The sequence below is a fragment of the Bombina bombina genome, chromosome 7 (genome assembly GCF_027579735.1).
Source record: "Bombina bombina isolate aBomBom1 chromosome 7, aBomBom1.pri, whole genome shotgun sequence".
NCBI classification, from domain to species: domain Eukaryota; kingdom Metazoa; phylum Chordata; class Amphibia; order Anura; family Bombinatoridae; genus Bombina; species Bombina bombina.
In genome coordinates, this window is record NC_069505.1 from 229,340,601 (window position 1) to 229,359,208 (window position 18,608).

The window sequence follows — 18,608 nt, forward strand, 5'->3', positions numbered from 1 at the left end:
CATGTTGTTAGTCGTATCAGCTTTGCATTTTTCCAAAATATTATCTGAAAGACAATATCTAATCAATCAATCAAATAATAAGAGAAAGAAAATAAAAGGGGGTAGGAGAAGGAGTTGTTCATGAAACTCCTTAAGAAATGTTTGATCTATTTATTGCTCACTCTATCCTCTGTTCTGCAATCTATGTATCTGTTAATCTTGGTTCCATAGGAAAAGAATGTTGAGAAAATGGTCTGACTTGGCATAGTTACTATGATACATTTCTTCCAGAGAGAGTACATGTTTAACTTTATTTAGCCACTGTTGGAGTGTAGGTATTCTGGGTTTTTTCCACAACCGTGGTATTAATCTCTTTGCACTGTTCAACATTATTTGAAGTAATGACGTTTTATATTGGCATCTAAGGTTGGGTAGCTTATTTAAGAGTATCATCTGAGGATCTAGTGTTATGTTTTGATTTAACTTTTTAGAGATATACTGTTCAACTTGTTCCCAGAAGGGTCTAATTATTGGGCAGTGCCACCATATATGTGACAGTGTTGCAGAATCGCTGCATAACCTCCAACATTTCGGAGATATTGACGGGTAAATTCTATGTAGACATGTAGGTGTTAAGTACCACCTGGATATCAATTTATAGTTAGTTTCTACTATATTAGGGGAGATAGAGGATTTTTTAATTGAAGTAAAGCATTTTTCCCATTCCAGGTCGTTAAATTGTATATTTAGTTCTTTTTCCCAGAGTGATCTAAATGAGGAGGGTATTTGAGAGTCTAGCGATTGTAGTATCTTATATGCAAGAGATATTAGATGATTAGGTGTATCAGGCAGAAGGCATAGTGTTTCAAAGGTCATGTGCGGTCTATTAATGTTTGGTTTATTTGGATGTGTCTGCAAGAAATGTTGGATCTGAAAATTGGAAAACCAAGTATCTAGTGGAGGACCTATATCCCTCTGTATATCAAGGAAATTTTTAATGTGGCCCTCTTTCATTAGGTAGTATATAGGTATATATGTAATATCAGGATCAAGCTCATCAGCACCAACAGAACTGGCCTGCTGAGTTCCACAAGGATCTATCCTGTCTCCCATGCTATTCGCAATTTACTTACTACCACTGAGGGATATCATTAACCGACATGGCCTAAGGTATCATTGTTACGCTGATGACACACAACTCTACTTCTCCTTTGCTCCAGATACTACAGACCCAGCATGCCACAGAAACAATTGCTTAACAGACCTTATAGAATGAATGAATGCTAGCTGTCTCAAAGTGAACCCGGACAAAACAGAGTTACTCTTGGTGAGGGGACCCCAGGCATCCTAAATATCCCACGATCACCCAACTGACCTGGAGCTTGGAGGCTCTAAACCCATTAGTTCAGCAAAGGTACGAAACCTCGGAGTGCTGATTGACGCTGGACTATCTTTTAAACATCAGATTTCCTCCATAATAAAATCTGCCTACTTTCATCTGAAAAACATAGCCAGGATACAACACTTAATTCCACCGGATGATATGCCAACATTAATCCATGCATTTGTATCCTCTAGGCTAGATTACTGCAATGTACTTTACATGGCCTCCCAAAAAAAGAACTCCATCGCCTTCAGACAGTACAAAACGCAGCAGCCAGACTATTGACCAATCAAACTCGCTCCTGCCACATAACACCTGTTCTCCACTCCCTGCATTGGCTTCCAATTAAATGGCAAACATATTTTAAAATTGGCCTGCTGACCTTCAAAGCCTTAAACAACCAAGGCCCACAGTACCTGAAAGAGCTCCTGACACCATACATACCATCCCGTTCACTTAGGTCAGCCAACACATCCCTCCTCTCAGTGCCAAGAATAAGGACAAACTCAGGCTCCAGAGCATTCTGCCACGCTGCCCCTACTTTCTGGAACTCTTTACGGTGCGCAGTCAGAGAGGAACCGTCCTTACAGACTTTAAAAAAAAGCTAAAGACCCACCTCTTCCATCAGGCATTCAGTCCGCTTATCTGACCTTAAGAAACTCCTAACTTTTATGTCTTATGTTGGTATATTTGTAAAGTGCTTTGAGTCTCACAGGGAGAAAAGCGCTATATAAATCGCAAATTATTATTATTATTATTATATATGAGGGTTGACATGTATCAAATATTTTTATATGAAAAAATCTATCTTTTGATATTCTAAGATGTGTAAACTTTTGTGAAATAGATTAATATGATATTTATCGATAAATAGAGTATATATTTATCATATTTATATATGTACAATAAGAATCAAGTGAATAAGGGATTATAGAAATGGATTGAGGTCAATCTCTGAATTGAGACCTCTTGGTTTCATGGTTTTCATCTTTTAGATCAGTTCAGCTTCTTTATGTAATAATTTTTGTTCAAAATCCCCTCCTCTCCAGTTGGGCTTTACTTTACACACTCCCCAGTATTTAAGATCTCTCTCTCTGTTGTTGTGTACCTCCCTAAAGTGTTTGTAAATATATGTATCTAAATTACCTTTTCTTATACAGTATAAATGTTCTCTAATTATGTCTTTCAGGGGTCTAGTGGTCTCCCCTAAATATTGATGTTTGCAACTGAATTCTATTACATATATCACGCCTTTTGTCGGAGCATCTAATTATATCATTGATTTTTCTATTTTTTATTTGGTTTGAGATGATATTAATTCTTTAGTTTTCACTCCATGTTGACAGACCTTGCATGTCAAACAGGGAAAAAACCCCTGCAAGTTTTGTTCCATACATATTAGTTTCTCCTTTATCTTGTTCTTTTTCTCATTTAAACTTATTGGGAGCCAGTATGTTTTTCAAGTTTTTATTTTTTCTATATTTAATTCTAGGCAGGGGAGTAACTTTGTCTTCAATAACAGGATCTCTCTGAACCAAGTTCCAATGTTTTTTTTTTTTTATTTTTTCCATTATTTTGAAATCACCATTATAAGTGGTTACAAACGGTGTATCTATTTGTGAATTTTTGGCCTCAGTGCTCCTGTCTTTAATTTTGATTCCTGGGGGTCAATTTATTATAGTGCAAGCCGACATGATACGATGTAGCGTATCATGTCTGCTGCACATCGATAAATGCCGACAGCATACGCTCTCTGCATTTATCATTGCACCAGCAGTTCTTGTGAACTGCTGGTGCAATACCGCCCCCTGCAGATTGGCTGCTAGCAGGGGTTGTCAATCAACCCGATCGTATTCGATCTGGTTGATTTCTGTCTGCCGCCTCAGAGCAGGCGGACAAGTTATGAAGTAGCGGTCTTTAGACCGCTGCTTCATAACTTCTGTTTCTGGCGAGCCTGAGGGGGCTTGATAAAGCTTGATAAATTGACCCCCTGATATCAACTCTTTTCTGTTTTTGTCCCTAGCTTTGTATTACATCCTGTTTATATCCCCTCTCATTACATTTCTTCTCCAATACTTTTATTTGACTTTCAAAATCTAAAATATTTGTGCAGATTTTTCGGATTATTAATGTCTGTCCATTTGATATATTGTCTTTCCATTTTTGTAAATGGCAGCTTTTGGCGTGTATATAGTTATTGCTATATACCTTTTGTGTGTACATATATTTAGACCCTTTTCTGTTACCATTATTTCTAAATCTAGGAATATAATTTTTTCTTGGCTTGCTGTATATGTTGCTGTGTATATTCATCATTTGCATATGTTCATTTAGTTAATTTGCTTCCCCTCTCCATATGATAAGAATATCATCTATATATCTATTGTAGGAGACCAGGTTCTCCCCAAGTCCGTCTCTTTGTTGGAACTCTTGTTCCCATTTTCCCATGTATAAGTTGGCGTATCTTGGGGCGAACCTGGTCCCCATGGCTGTACCTTTTATTTGATTGTAAAAAGTGTTACCAAATGAAAAATAATTGTGTTGGGGAATAAAATTTATACTGTCAGTTATGAATTTTCTCTGTTCTGGATGCATATGTTCATCTTTGTTTGAGAAAATACTCTATCGCCTCAGTCCCCTGATTGTGTGGTATGTTTGTGTATCACACGTAATTAAAAATATGTTTGCCTCCCAAATGATATTTTCTAATAGTTTTTTAACACTAATTGAGTCTTGCAAATAAAAAGGTAATCTCTTCACATATGGTTGAAGGAATTGATCCACGTATTGTGATAAATTAGCTGTAATCGATTGAATTCCCATGATAATTGGTCTCCCTGGTGGATTTGCAAGGGATTTGTGGATCTTCAGGAGAAAATAAAATAACCCTAAAGAAATCTAGAAATAGATCACTAGATCAACTCAATCAAGAAATTAGTGAGATTAAAAATAATGTACAAAGTATTAAAGAAAAGAAAGAATATAATCAAATCAGATAAAAGTGTTGGAGAATAAATTTAATGAGAGGGGATATAAACAAGATATAATACAAAGTGCTATCAACAAAGCTAGGGACAAAAACAGAAAAAAGTTGATATCAGGAATCAAAATTAAAGACAGGAATACTGAGGCCAAAAATTCACAAATAGATACACCGTTTGTAACCACTTATAACGGTGATTTCAAAATAATCGAAAAAAACCCCAAAAAAACCCATTGAAACTTGGTCCAGAGAGAGCCCATTATTGGAGACAAATTGACTCCCCTGCCTAGAATTATATATAGAAAAAATAAAAACTTGAAAAACATACTGGCTCCCAGCAAATTCAAACGAGAAAAAGAACAAGATAAAGGAGAAACTAATATGTATGGAACAAAACTTGCAGTTTTTTTTCCCTGTTTGACATGCAAGGTCTGTCAACATGGAGTGAAAACTAAAGAATTAATATCATCTCAAACCAAAGAAAAAATTGAAATCAAAGATATAATTAGATGCTCCGACAAAAGGTGTGATATATGTAATAGAATGTAGTTGCAAACATCAATATTTAGGGGAGACCACTAGACCCCTGAAAGACATAATTAGAGAACATTTATACTGTATAAGAAAAGGTATAAGAGAGATCTTAAATACTGGGGAGTGTGCAAAGTAAAGCCCAACTGGAGAGGAGGGGATTTTGAACAAAATTATTACATAAAGAAGCTGAACTGATCTAAAAGATGAAAACCATGAAACCAAGAGGTCTCAATTGAGAGATTGACCTCAGTCCATTTCTATAATCACTTATTCACCTGATTCTTATTGTATATATACTCTATTTATCAATAAATATCATATTAATCTATTTTACAAAAGTTTACACATCTTAGAATACCTTAAAGGGACATGAAAGCCAATTTTTTTCTTTTGTGATTTAGAAAGAGCATGTCATTTTAAACAACTTTCTAATTTACTTCTATTATCTAATTTGCTTCATTCTCTTGATATCACTTGCTGAAAAGCATATCTAGATTGCATAGCTGATTGGTTGCTGCACCTAGAGGTCTTGTGTGATTGGCTCACACATGTGCATTGCTATTTCTTCAACAAAGGATATCTAAAGAATTGAGCAAATTAGATAATAGAAGTAAATTGGAAAGTTGTTTAAAATTGCATGCCCTATCTGAATCATGAAAGTTTAATTTTGACAAGACTGTCCCTTTAAGTAAGAAGTTTAATGAAGGTACCAATTAGTTCACCCCACTTAAAAAACAAATCAAATATAGATTTTTTATTATAAAAATATATGATACATTTTTTCTTTTAAATTTGATTTTATGCGTATATATCACATTTCTGTTCACTATATCTAGATAAGTCTAGTATTATCCCACTATGTATTAATTCACACTATGATTCTTAATTTGTTTACTTGTAGACCTATAAACTTCAGAAATAGGACAATCTTTTGCAATGTTATATATTATAATTTCCATATACACTGTATTCAATAAATACATAAACATGTTAATGTGAGTATGTCACTTTTTCCTGTCTTTATTTGGCTACGAGTTACTGCCAAGCTCAGCACCTCCAGCATTAACTCGCTGCCAAATAAACGGCTAGATTTAGAGTTCTGCGTTAGCCGTCAAAAGCAGCGTTAAGGGGTCCTAACGCTGGTTTTGGCCAGCCGCTGGTATTTAGAGTCAGGCAGGAAAGGGTCTAATGCTCACTTTCAAGCCGCAACTTTTCCATACCGCAGATCCCCTTACGCCAATTGCGTATCCTATCTTTTCAATGGGATCTTCCTTACGCCGGTATTTAGAGTCTTGGCTGAAGTGAGCAGTAGACCCTCTACCGACAAGACTCCAGCCGCAGAAAAAAGTCAGTAGTTAAGAGCTTTATGGGCTAACGGCGGTTTATAAAGCTCTTAACTACTGTGCTCTAAAGTACACTAACACCCATAAACTACCTATGTACCCCTAAACCGAGGTCCCCCCACATCGCCGCCACTATAATAAATATTTTTAACCCCTAATCTGCCGACCACACACCGCCGCCACCTACATTATCCCTATGAACCCCTAATCTGCTGCCCCTAACATCGCCGACACCTACATAATATTTATTAACCCCTAATCTGCCCCCCCAACGTCGCCGCTACCTTACCTACACTTATTAACCCCTAATCTGCCGACCGGACCTCGCCGCTACTCTAATAAATGTATTAACCCCTAAACCGCCGCACTCCCGCCTTGCAAACCCTATAGTAAATTCTATTAACCCCTAATATGCCCTCCCTAACATCGCCGCCACCTAACTTCAAGTATTAACCCCTAATCTGCCGACCGGACCTCGCCGCTACTATAATAAATGTATTAACCCCTAAAGCTAAGTCTAACCCTAACCCTAACACCCCCCTAATTAAATATAATTTTAATCTAACGAAATAAATTAAATCTTATTAACTAAAGTATTCCTATTTAAAGCTAAATACTTACCTGTAAAATAAACCCTAATATAGCTACAATATAACGAATAATTATATTGTATCTATTTTAGGGTTTATATTTATTTTACAGGCAACTTTGTATTTATTTTAACTAGGTACAATATCTATTAAATAGTTATTAACTATTTAATAGCTACCTAGTTAAAATAATTACAAAATTACCTGTAAAATAAATCCTAACCTAAGTTACAATTAAACCTAACATTACACTATCAATAAATTAATTAAATTAATTACCTACAATTACATACAATTAAATAAACTAAACTAAATTACAAAAACAAACAAACACTAAATTACAGAAAATAAAAAAAGATTACAGGAATATTAGGCTAATTACACCTACTCTAAGCCCCCTAATAAAATAAAAAAGCAACCCAAAATAATAAAGGTCCCTACCTTATTCTAAATTAAAAAGTAACCAGCTCTTTTACCAGCCCTTAAAAGGGCTTTTTGCGGGGCATGCCCCTAAGTAATCAGCTCTTTTGCCTGTAAAAAAAAATACATCCACCCCAACATTACAACCCACCACCCACATACCCCTACTCTAACCCAAACCCCCCTTAAATAAACCTAACACTACCCCCCTGAAGATCTCCCTACCTTGAGTCGTGTTCACCCAGCCGGGCACCGATGGACCAAAAGAGGACATCCGGAGCGGCAGAAGTCTTCATCCTATCCGGGCAGAAGAGGACATCCGGACCGGCAGACATCTTCATCCAAGCGGCATCTTCTATCTTCATCCATCCAACGAGGAGCGGCTCCATTTTCAAGACCTCCAGCACGGAACATCGTCTTCCTTCCGACGACTACCGACGAATGAAGGTTCCTTTAAGTGACGTCATCCAAGATGGCGTCCCTCGAATTCCGATTGGCTGATAGGATTCTATCAGCCAATCGGAATTAAGGTAAGAAAATCTGATTGGCTTATTGAATCAGCCAATCAGATTCAAGTTCAATCGGATTGGCTGATCCAATCAGCCAATCAGATTGAGCTCGCATTCTATTGGCTGTTATATTACTTCTCCCCTGCGTCTGTTCAAGTATCTGCACGCCAAAAGGAAGAGCAACCGATGCTGGTCACTAAGTGAAAGGTTTTGTGGTTAAGTTTCTGCACTCCTATCCACTGACTTTCAGCACTGTGTTTAGCTCATTGGAGCAATAACTGAGACTTTATTGCCTGATCCTTCTATGTATGGTGTATATGCAGTTCTTGTGACGCTTTTTATATTTATATTTGTGTTTTAATAAATTCTTTTATTCAAATATCCTGTGAAAGTAACTGTTTACCCAACAGTATAAAGTGGGTGTGCGCATTTACCTGAGATTGGTTATAGCTCCAACCCATGTGAGTAACCATTTGTATACAAGTATCTTGCATTCTTTTGGACATTGTTACAGAGTTACGCTATGTGGCACAATTTTGTTTCCTTTTTATGAGAATGAAACAAGAAAGATCAGAAGATTGAAGATTCTAAGGAAGAACCTACATATCCTTATGTGAACTTTATATACATTCCTTTACTTTTATTATTATCACATTTATTTCACATTTATCTGTTTTGTGATACTTTGGTATTTGTTATTAGCAGACTTAGAAACTGTTTCCCCATAGGAAACAATGGGGCTGCGTTAGGAGCTGAACGCTGCTTTTTTGCAGGTGTTAGGTTTTTTTCAGCCCAAACTGCCCCATTGTTTCCTATGGGGATATCGTGCACGAGCACGTTTTCCCAGCTTACCGCTACCGTAAGCAATGCTGGTATTGAGGGTTGAAGTGGAGCTACATTAAGCTCAATGCACCATTTTTTGAGCCTAATGCAGCCCCTCAGACAACTCTAAATACCAGCGTTGTTGGAAGTGTGCGTTGGGAATAAAAGCAGCGTTAGCTACACGGGTCTTTACCGACAAAACTCTAAATCTAGCCGAAAGTATTTTCAGCATGACATTTTTTATGCTTTATGACTGAAAGTCACCTTTATTTATGGCACTGGTAAATCGTAGTTTCAAAAACGCTAGGATTTGCCATCACTTTAAATCTCATTTTTCATTTATCAGCCCATTCTTCCAATTTTTTTAAATCCCCTTGAAAAGCAAATACATCCTGCTCTGACTTAATTACCTTACACAACTTTGTTACATTTGCAAAACTAGAGATTTGTTATCCTCTCTCTAAGTCATTAATGGAAATATTAAAAAGAACAGGGACCCAGTACTGATCACTGGGGGACCCCACTAATTACCTTTGTCCAATCTGAGTATTATCCATTTACTACAACTCGTTGCTCACTGATTTTTATCCAGTTATTTATCCACAAGCTAACATTTTCAGCTATTCCTTTGCAAAATCCAAGTATATCACATGACAAATCAATCCCTTTTATCTATATTCTTACTTACTACCTCATAGTATCTAGTTAGATTAGTTTGACATGATCTATTTCTCATAAAGCCATGCTGATTTTTACATAAATCAACTCTTGAATATAATCCTTTATAATCCCTTCTAGTATCTTCCCTAATACTGACATCAGGCTTATTGGTCTATAGCTTCCTGGATCAGCCCTGGTTCCCTTTTTAAAAATGGCACCAAATCAGCTTTATACCAGTGATGGGGTACTATGCCTCTGGATAGTGAGTCTTAAAAAATAAAGATTAGAGGTTTTGGTGTATTCTATCTGGATCTGGAGTTTTATTTACCTTCAAATCATCCAGTTTTTTCCTGATATTATCTAGAGATAGCCCATTTATTGGTATGGGCTTGTATATTCTGGTTTGTCTTAATGTCTCTTCCATTGGTTCCTCTGTTGTATATAATGAAGGAAAAGAAATGGTTAGTGCTTCAGTATTGCCCTGTATATGTGTTTATGAGAGTGTGTGTGGTATTTGTGTGCAGAGGCGTAACTAAATTTAACTTGGCCCCAGGGCAAAAAACAGCATAAACTGAGCCAGCAGCCACAAAAGAATAAGAGTAGATGTTTCTCTGTGATAAGCAAGTCATCCTTCCCCCTTGGTTACTCAGCACCAAGAGATCTGCACTTGCTCAACCTCCCTGTACAAATATGGTGGCATATTTTTCTGTACAGCCACACTATGCCAGCCATCTTGAAAACCCTGCTACAATATTGGTAAAGGCAAATCCGTACACTTTCCTTATACATTACATTTTGTAAGCCCTACACATGCTACTTCTGCTGTAAATACACACATTGACAGCAATGTGGGTCTTACAGTTAAGTTCTCTGTTTCTTCTACAAGATACGATGAGTCCACGGATTCATCCTTACTTGTGGGATATTATCCTCCTGCTAACAGGAAGTGGCAAAGAGCACCACAGCAGAGCTGTATATATAGCTCCTCCCTTCTCTCCACCCCCAGTCATTCTCTTTGCCTATGTAGTAATAGGAAGAGGTAAAGTGAAAGAGGTGTTAAAATGATAGTTTTTAGTTTCTTCAATCAAGAAGTTTTTTATTTTAAATGGTACCAGTGAGTACTATTTTCATCAGGCAGCATATGGAAGAAGATTTCTGCCTTGAGGTTTATGATCTTAGCAGATGTAACTAAGATCCATGTCGGTTCCCACAGAGTTGCTGAGGGGTACAAGTGAAATCTTCAGGTGGGGAACGTTTTTCATGCTACAAGCAGCATTGAGGTATGTTCAGTCATTTATTTCTGAGGAGACTGTGATATATCAGAACTGGCTGACATAGTTCCCAAAGATGGAAGGGGTAAGCAGTAATCCTATAGAGAATAACAAGGGTTATTACTGAAATCCTGTGTATTATTTTTTATTAGGGCTTAATGCAGCATTAGATATTATGGCAGCATGTTTAAGACACTGGGGCAGCCTAACATTTTTTTATTAACAGAAAAAAGGTTATATGGCTGGTTGTTATACTTTGTGCTGGGGGTCCACATGGCTAGTATCATACTTTTTATGGATGCCTATCCACATGGCTAGTTATAAACCGTTTTACATGCGGTTGTTGAGGCTGAGTTTTCATTGTATATGATGGGCGGGGCCTAATTTTCGCGCCTCAGTTGCGCAGTTACTTTGTCAAACAGACAGCAGTTTTCAGCTCAGGTTGGGCCCAAACTGAATATTTGTGTACCGGAGTGATTTTGAAGTATTTCTCAGATCCCTGGGGGCAGGTAGGCGCCACAGCAGAGCTGTGGCGAGGTGCAGGGGTTTGTCAAATTTTGTACATTAACGTTTTTGGGGTTAATTTGCTAGTTTAGAGGGTTATTTTGCCCCTTGTTTGTGGTGCAATATCCGACTGCAATATAGGACAGGATTACCTTAAAATTGAACGTTTGTGAACATTTTTAAGCAGATTTGGAAAAATTGTACGCTTTTTATCTCTTAAAGGCGCAGTACTCGTTTTTCAAAAAATTTGTTTTACATCATAAATAAAGTGTTTAACGACTTTGTGGTTATTACTAGCCTGTTCAACATGTCTGACATTGAGGAAAGTCAATGCTCTATGTGTTTACAAGCCATTGTGGAACCCCCTCTTACATTGTGTCCTTCTTGTACTGAAAGGGCCTTACACTGTAAAGAACATATTTTAGGTAATGAAAGTGTGTCTAAGGATGATTCTCAGTCTGAAGAGAATCAGGATATGCCATCTAATTCTCCCCAAGTGTCACAAGCTTTAACGCCCACGCATGCGACGCCAAGTACTTCTAGTGCATCTAATTCTTTTACTTTGCAAGATATGGCTGCAGTTATGTCAACTACCCTTACAGAGGTATTATCTAAACTGACAGTTTTGCAGGGAAAACGCAGTAGGCCAGGTATTAATGTGAATACTGAACCCTCTGATGCCTTATTGGCCATTTCCGATGTACCCTCACAGTGCTCTGATTTGGGGGTCAGGGATTTGCTGTCTGAGGGAGAACTTTCAGAATCTGGAAGTGTATTGCCTCAGACAGAGGTGTTCAAGTTTAAATTTAAACTTGAACACCTCCGTATGTTGCTCAGGGAGGTTTTGGCAACTCGGATGATTGTAACCCTATCACAATTCCCCCAGAAAAATTGTGTAAGATGGACAAATATCTAGAAGTACCTACTTACACTGATGTTTTTCCGGTTCCTAAGAGATTTTCGGAAATTGTTCAAAAAGAATGGGATAGACCAGGTATAGCATTTTCTCCCCCTCCTAACTTTAAGAAAATGTTTCCTATATCAGACACCATACGGGAATCCTGGCAATCCCTAAGGTGGAGGGAGCTATATCTACTCTAGCTAAGCATACAACTATACCTATTGAGGACAGTTGTGCTTTTAAAGACCCTATGGATAAAAAAATAGAGGGCCTTCTAAAGAAGTTATATGTTCACCAGGGTTTTTTCTTACAGCCTACAGCCTGCATTGTTCCAGTAACTACTGCAGCAGCTTTCTGGTTTGACGCCCTGGAGGAGTCCCTGAAGGTAGAGACACCTTTAGAGGACATTTTAGACAGAATAAAGGCTCTGAAGCTAGCCAATTCATTTATCACAGATGCTGCTTTTCAAATTGCAAAATTAGCGGCGAAAAACGCAGGCTTTGCAATTCTGGCGCACAGAGCGTTATGGCTGAAATCGTGGTCTGCTGATGTGTCATCTAAATCTAAGCTTTTAGCGATTCCTTTCAAGTGTAAGACCCTATTCAGGCCTGAACTGAAGGAAATCATCTCTGACATTACTGGAGGTAAGGGTCACACCCTACCGCAGGACAAGTCTTTTAAGATGAGAGGTAAACAAAATAATTTTCGTTCCTTTCGAAATTTCAAAGGAGTACCCTCTGCTTCCTCTTCCTCCACTAAGCAGGAAGGGAACTCTGCTCTATCCAAGTCTGTCTGGAGACCTAACCAGGCCTGGAATAAAGGTAAACAAGCCAAGTAGCCCACTGCTGCTACCAAGACAGCATGAAGGGGCAGCCCCCGATCTGGGACCGGATCTAGTAGGGGGCAGAATTTCTCTCTTTGCTCAGGCTTGGGTAAGGGATGTTCAGGATCCATGGGCATTGGAAATTGTGACCCAGGGGTATCAGCTGGAATTCAAAGATTTTCTCCCAAGGGGGAGATTTCACCTTTCACGTTTGTCTGTAGACCAGACAAAGAGAGAGGCGTTCTTACGCTGTGTAAGAGACCTCTATACAATGGGATTAATTTGCCCAATTCCAAAACTAGAACAGGGACAGGGGTTTTACTCAAATCTATTCATGGTTCCCAAAAAAGAAGGAACCTTCAGACCGATTTTAGATCTCAAAAGTCTAAACAAATTTCTCAGAGTCCTATTGTTCAAGATGGAGACTATACGAACAATTTTACCAATGATCCAGGAGGATGAATATATGACCACCGTGGATCTGAAGGATGCGTATCTTCACATTCCTATCCATAAGGATCATCATCAGTTTCTAAGGTTTGCCTTTCTGGACAAACATTATCAGTTCATGGGCCTTCCCTTCGGGTTGGCCGCAGCTCCCAGAATCTTCACAAAGGTGCTAGGGTCCCTTCTAGCGGTTCTCAGACTGCGGGGTATAGCAGTGGCGCCCTATCTGGACGATATTCTGATCCAGGCGTCAACTTATCATCTGACCAAATCTCACATGGACATCGTGTTGTCTTTTCTAAGAACTAACGGTTGGAAAGTGAATATAGAAAAGAGTTCACTTGTTCCACAAACAAGAGTTCCATTCTTGGGAACTCTGATAGACTCAGTAGACATGAAAATATTTCTGACGGAGGTCAGAAGATCAAAGATTCTAAATACTTGTCGAATTCTTTGGTCCGTTCCTCGGCCATCGGTGGCTCAGTGTATTTAGGTCATTGGATTAATGGTAGCGGCAATGGACATCATTCCGTTTGCTCACTTTCATCTCAGGCCACTGCAGCTGTGCATGCTCAGACAGTGGAATGGGGATTATGCAAATTTATCTCCTCAGATAAATCTGGATCAAGAGACCAGAGACTCTCTTCTTTGGTGGTTGTCAAAGGATCATCTGTCCCAGGGAATGTGCTTCAGCAGGCCATCATGGGTAATAGTGACGACGGACGCCAGACTCTTGGGCTGGGGTGCAGTCTGGAATTCCCTGAAGGCTCAGGGTGTTTGGACTCAGGTGGAGTCTCAATTACCAATCAATATTCTGGAACTGAGGGCAATATTCAATGCGCTTCAGGCGTGGCCTCAGTTGGCTTTGGCCAAATTCATAAGATTCCAGTTTGACAATATCACGACGGTGGCATATATCAATCATCAGGGGGGAACAAGGAGTTCTCTAGCGATGATAGAGGTATCAAAGATAATCTGATGGGCGGAGAATCACTCTTGCCATCTATCAGCAATAGTTCTCTACTCCTGGGAAGAGGATTTTCTTAGTCGTCAGACTTTTTATACGGGGGAGTGGGAACTCCACCCGGAGGTGTTTGCATCATTGATTCATCAATGGGGCATACCGGAATTGGATCTGATGGCATCTCAACAGAATGCCAAACTTCCACGTTATGGGTCCAGGTCAAGGGATCTTCAAGCTGTACTGATAGATGCTCTAGCAGTACCTTGGTCGTTCAACCTGGCTTATGTGTTTCCACCATTTCCTCTTCTACCTCGTCTGATTGCAGAGAATCAAACAGGAGAGAGCTTCAGTAATTCTAATAGCGCCTGCATGGCCACGCATGACTTGATATTCAGATCTAGTGGACATGTCATCTCTGCCACCATGGAAACTGCCTTTGAGACAGGACCTTCTCATTCAAGGTCCGTTCCAACATCCAAACCTAAATTCTCTGCAGCTGACTGCTTGGAGATTGAATGCTTAGTTTTATCTAAGCGGGATTCTCTGAATCGGTCATTGATACTTTGATTCAGGCTCGCAAGCCTGTCACGAGAAAGATTTACCATAAGCTATGGTGTAAATATCTTTGTTGGTGTGAATCCAAGGGCTACTCATGGAGTAGGGTTAAGATTCCTAGGATTTTGTCCTTTCTCCAAGAAGGATTGGAGAAGGGATTATCAGCTAGTTCCTTAAAGGGACACATATCTGCTTTGTCAATTTTACTACACAAGCGTCTGGCGGATGTCCCAGATGTTCAGTCTTTTTGTCAGGCTTTAATCACAATCAAGCCTGTGTTTAAACCTATTGCTCCGCCATGGAGTTTGAATTTAGTTCTCAATGTTCTTCAAGGGGTTCCGTTTGAACCCATGCATTCCATAGATATTAAACTGTTATCTTGGAAAGTTTTGTTTTTAGTTGCTATCTCTTCGTCTCGAAGAGTTTCTGAGCTTTCTGCGTTGCAATGTGATTCGCCTTATCTTATATTCCATTCTGATAAGGTGGTTTTGCGTACTAAACCTGGATTTCTTCCTAAGGTTGTTTCTAATAAGAATATTAATCAGGAAATTGTTGTTCCTTCCTTTTGTCCTAATCCTTCTTCTAAGAAGGAACGACTGTTGCATAACTTGGACGTGGTTCGTGCGTTGATGTTTTACTTACAAGTGACCAAGGATTTCCGTCAAACATCTTCTCTATTCATTATTTATTCTGGAAAGCGTAGGGATCAAAAAGCTATGGCTACCTCTCTTTCTTTTTGGCTGAAAAGCATCATCCGTCTGGTATACGAGACTGCTGGACAGCAGCCTCCTGAAAAAATTACGGCTCATTCCACTAGAGCTGTGGCTTCCACATGAGCTTTCAAAAATGATGCTTCTGTTGAACAGATTTGTAAGGCTGTGACTTGGTCCTCCCTTCATACTTTTTCCAAATTTTCCAAATTTTATACTTTTGCTTCTTCTGAGGCTATTTTTGGGAGAAAGGTTCTTCAAGCAGTGGTGCCTTCCGTTTAGGTATCTGTCTTGTCCCTCCCGTTCATCCGTGTCCTGTTGCTTTGGTATTGTATCCCACAAGTAAGGATGAATCTGTGGACTCGTCGTATCTTGTAGAAGAAAAGGAAATTTATGCTTACCTGATAAATTGATTTCTTCCACGATACGACAAGTCCACGGCCCTCCCTGTCTTTTTAAGACAGAATTTATTTTGTTTTTCAAAACTTCAGTCACCTCTGCACCTTTTAGCTTTTCCTTTCTCTTCCTATACCTTCATCGAATGACTGGGGGGGGGGAGAAGGGAGGAGCTATATATACAGCTCTGCTGTGGTGCTCTTTGCCACTTCCTGTTAGCAGGAGGATAATATCCCACAAGTAAGGATGAATCCGTGGACTTGTCGTATCGTAGAAGAAATCAATTTATCAGGTAAGCATAAATTTCCATTTTATTATTTGAGTGCTGATTGGCTGTAGATAATCGTGGATCAAGTGAATCAACCATAAGATTTTTGAATGCTATGAATCAAGTCATCCAAATATAAAATGTGCAATATAAAAAAAAACATACATCTTTTGTTTTTTTCAATCTTTCAGCTATTTTTACCGTTGAAAAAAGTGAGTCACCTATTAAAGTTCTGGCAAATCAAAATGTTGTCATTCCATGTATGATAACCGGATATACCACCCCACAGCTGGACTTAAGTAATCTTGTAGTCAAATGGACACATAAGTCATCCAATGGAAGCACACACGATTTGTATGAATTTAACAACAACATCCACAATCGAATCAAAAAGGATTTAATTATATTGGAAAATAAACTTCTATATGGCGATGCCGGACTTCACATACCTCGAGTTTGGATAAATGATGAAGGGAACTATAGGTGCGATGTATTTTCTACTCCTCACCATGCAGAGGGCTTATCTACTCTTCAGGTATCTGGTATGTAACTCTAAGGAAATAGAGTGTTAAATATATTTTTGAACATAGTACAACTGCTTCAATTAGTTATTTTTAAGCCTCTAATATGCACAGACTCTTACAAAAACTAAGGATGAGTAAACCATGTGTTTTTCTTCATGCTGTATTTATCTGTACTCTCTATTCTGCATATTGGCTTTCTTGTTACCAGAAGTGGACATTACATTTTGCCATTGGCTATAGGTCCTTGTAGTTGTAATGAAGCTATGGAGCCAATTTCATTTTTACTGTGTATTTCCTGGGGGAGTCAAATTTCAAGATGGCAGCAGATATTCCCTTTGATCCAATAAGCATATTATCACCAGGAAGATACTGGCACTTGCACAAAAAAATGTATGGCGTGCACATTAGTATATAATCTTCAATTTCAATTTTATTAATACATAAATATATCAATGTAACCAATGACTACTGTTTTTAAAATGACCTCACTAACTCTATCAATGCAAAATGCAATCCTAAAAGAAAAGGAAAGAAACGATGGCACTACAAAAGTTGTTGCCTGAAGTATTATCAATAGTCAGTTCCCAGTAGGATAATAGGGAATAACATAGACATATATTGTTAGGCCAGTGCTGTACACTAAAGGGAGGCTAGATACATGAAAACCAGTATATTACCGACAGAGAGTGTACATATATAGCACTCAACAACACTTAATTAGATAATTGGAAATAAACAGTAGAGAAAGGATGTTTATGTAGACATCCGGTTCGAGGGGATTGGATAAAACGTTAAATTTATTGGTTATCCATAGTTAAAAATAGAGCATAAAAACACAGGAACAGTCCTGACACTGCTAATTATAGTGCTGTATTATCTACAGAGGTATAGGGTCATAATAGTGTATACAACTACCAAAAATGTTGATGCACACTTATAAAGGTTTAAAATAAGGGATACTATTGTAATTGTGTTCACCTAGGTAGGGGATAATAGTGCCTGGTGTGGATAGGATTTTGGGAACGCTGATCTTGAACTAGAGGTAGAGTGTTAATATGGTTAATGCAGCTTAGGAATTTATAAATGGCTGATGGTACCTTAAGTGGTACAGATGGTTGGAGTAACCCACTAGGTTACATATAGTCCGATAGCAAGGGTTCGGTAAAATACCATTAAGATTCTCTCGGCTAGATTACGAGTTTTGCATTAAGCTGAAAAAGCAGCGTTAACAGGTCCTAACACTGCTTTTTCACTACCGCTGCTATTACGAGTCTTGCAGGTTTAGGGGCAACGCACACTTCTTTGGCCTTACCGCAAACCGACTTACGTAAACTTCGTAAACCCTTTTTTCTATGGGACTTCCATAGCGCTGGTATTATGAGTCTGTCCTGGGAGGCCAAAAAGTGAGCGGTACACCCTCTACCTCCAAGATCCGTAACGCATTCTGAAGTCAGTAGTTATGAGTTTTACACTACAACGCCGTAGCATAAAACTCTTAACTAAAGTGCTAAAAAGTACACTAACACCCATAAACTAACTATTAACCCCTAAACCGATGCCCTCCCACATCGCAAACACTATAATAACATTTTTAACCCCTAATCTGCCACTCTGGACATCGCTGCCACTATAAAAAACATATTAACCCCTAAACCGCCGCACTCCCGCCTCGCAAACACTAGTTAAATATTATTAACCCCTAATCTGCCGCCCCTAACATCGCCACCACCTACATTATACTTATTAACCCCTAATCTGCCATCCCCAACGTCGCCGCCACTATATTTAATGTATTAACCCCTAAATCTAAGTCTAACCCTAACCCTAACACCCCCTAACTTAAATATAATTTAAATAAATCTAAAGAAAATTACTATAATTAACTAAATTATTCCTATTTAAAACTAAATACTTACCTATAAAATAAACCCTAAGCTAGCTACAATATAACTAATAGTTACATTGTAGCTAGCTTAGGTTTAATTTTATTTTACAGGCAAGTTTGTATTTATTTTAGCTAG

The 18,608-nt window shown here is 38.5% G+C and overlaps 1 protein-coding gene across 2 annotated transcripts in view; it reads left to right on the forward strand.

Annotated features, from left to right (window-relative positions):
- The window catches only part of NCR3LG1 (natural killer cell cytotoxicity receptor 3 ligand 1), a 154,649-nt gene that overhangs the window by 23,927 nt on the left and 112,114 nt on the right, over positions 1-18,608 (forward strand). For both annotated transcript variants that reach the window (XM_053720638.1, XM_053720639.1), the window contains exon 2: positions 16,255-16,605. In XM_053720638.1, the coding sequence (XP_053576613.1) occupies positions 16,255-16,605 (351 nt within the window). The remainder of the gene's footprint in view (positions 1-16,254; positions 16,606-18,608) is intronic.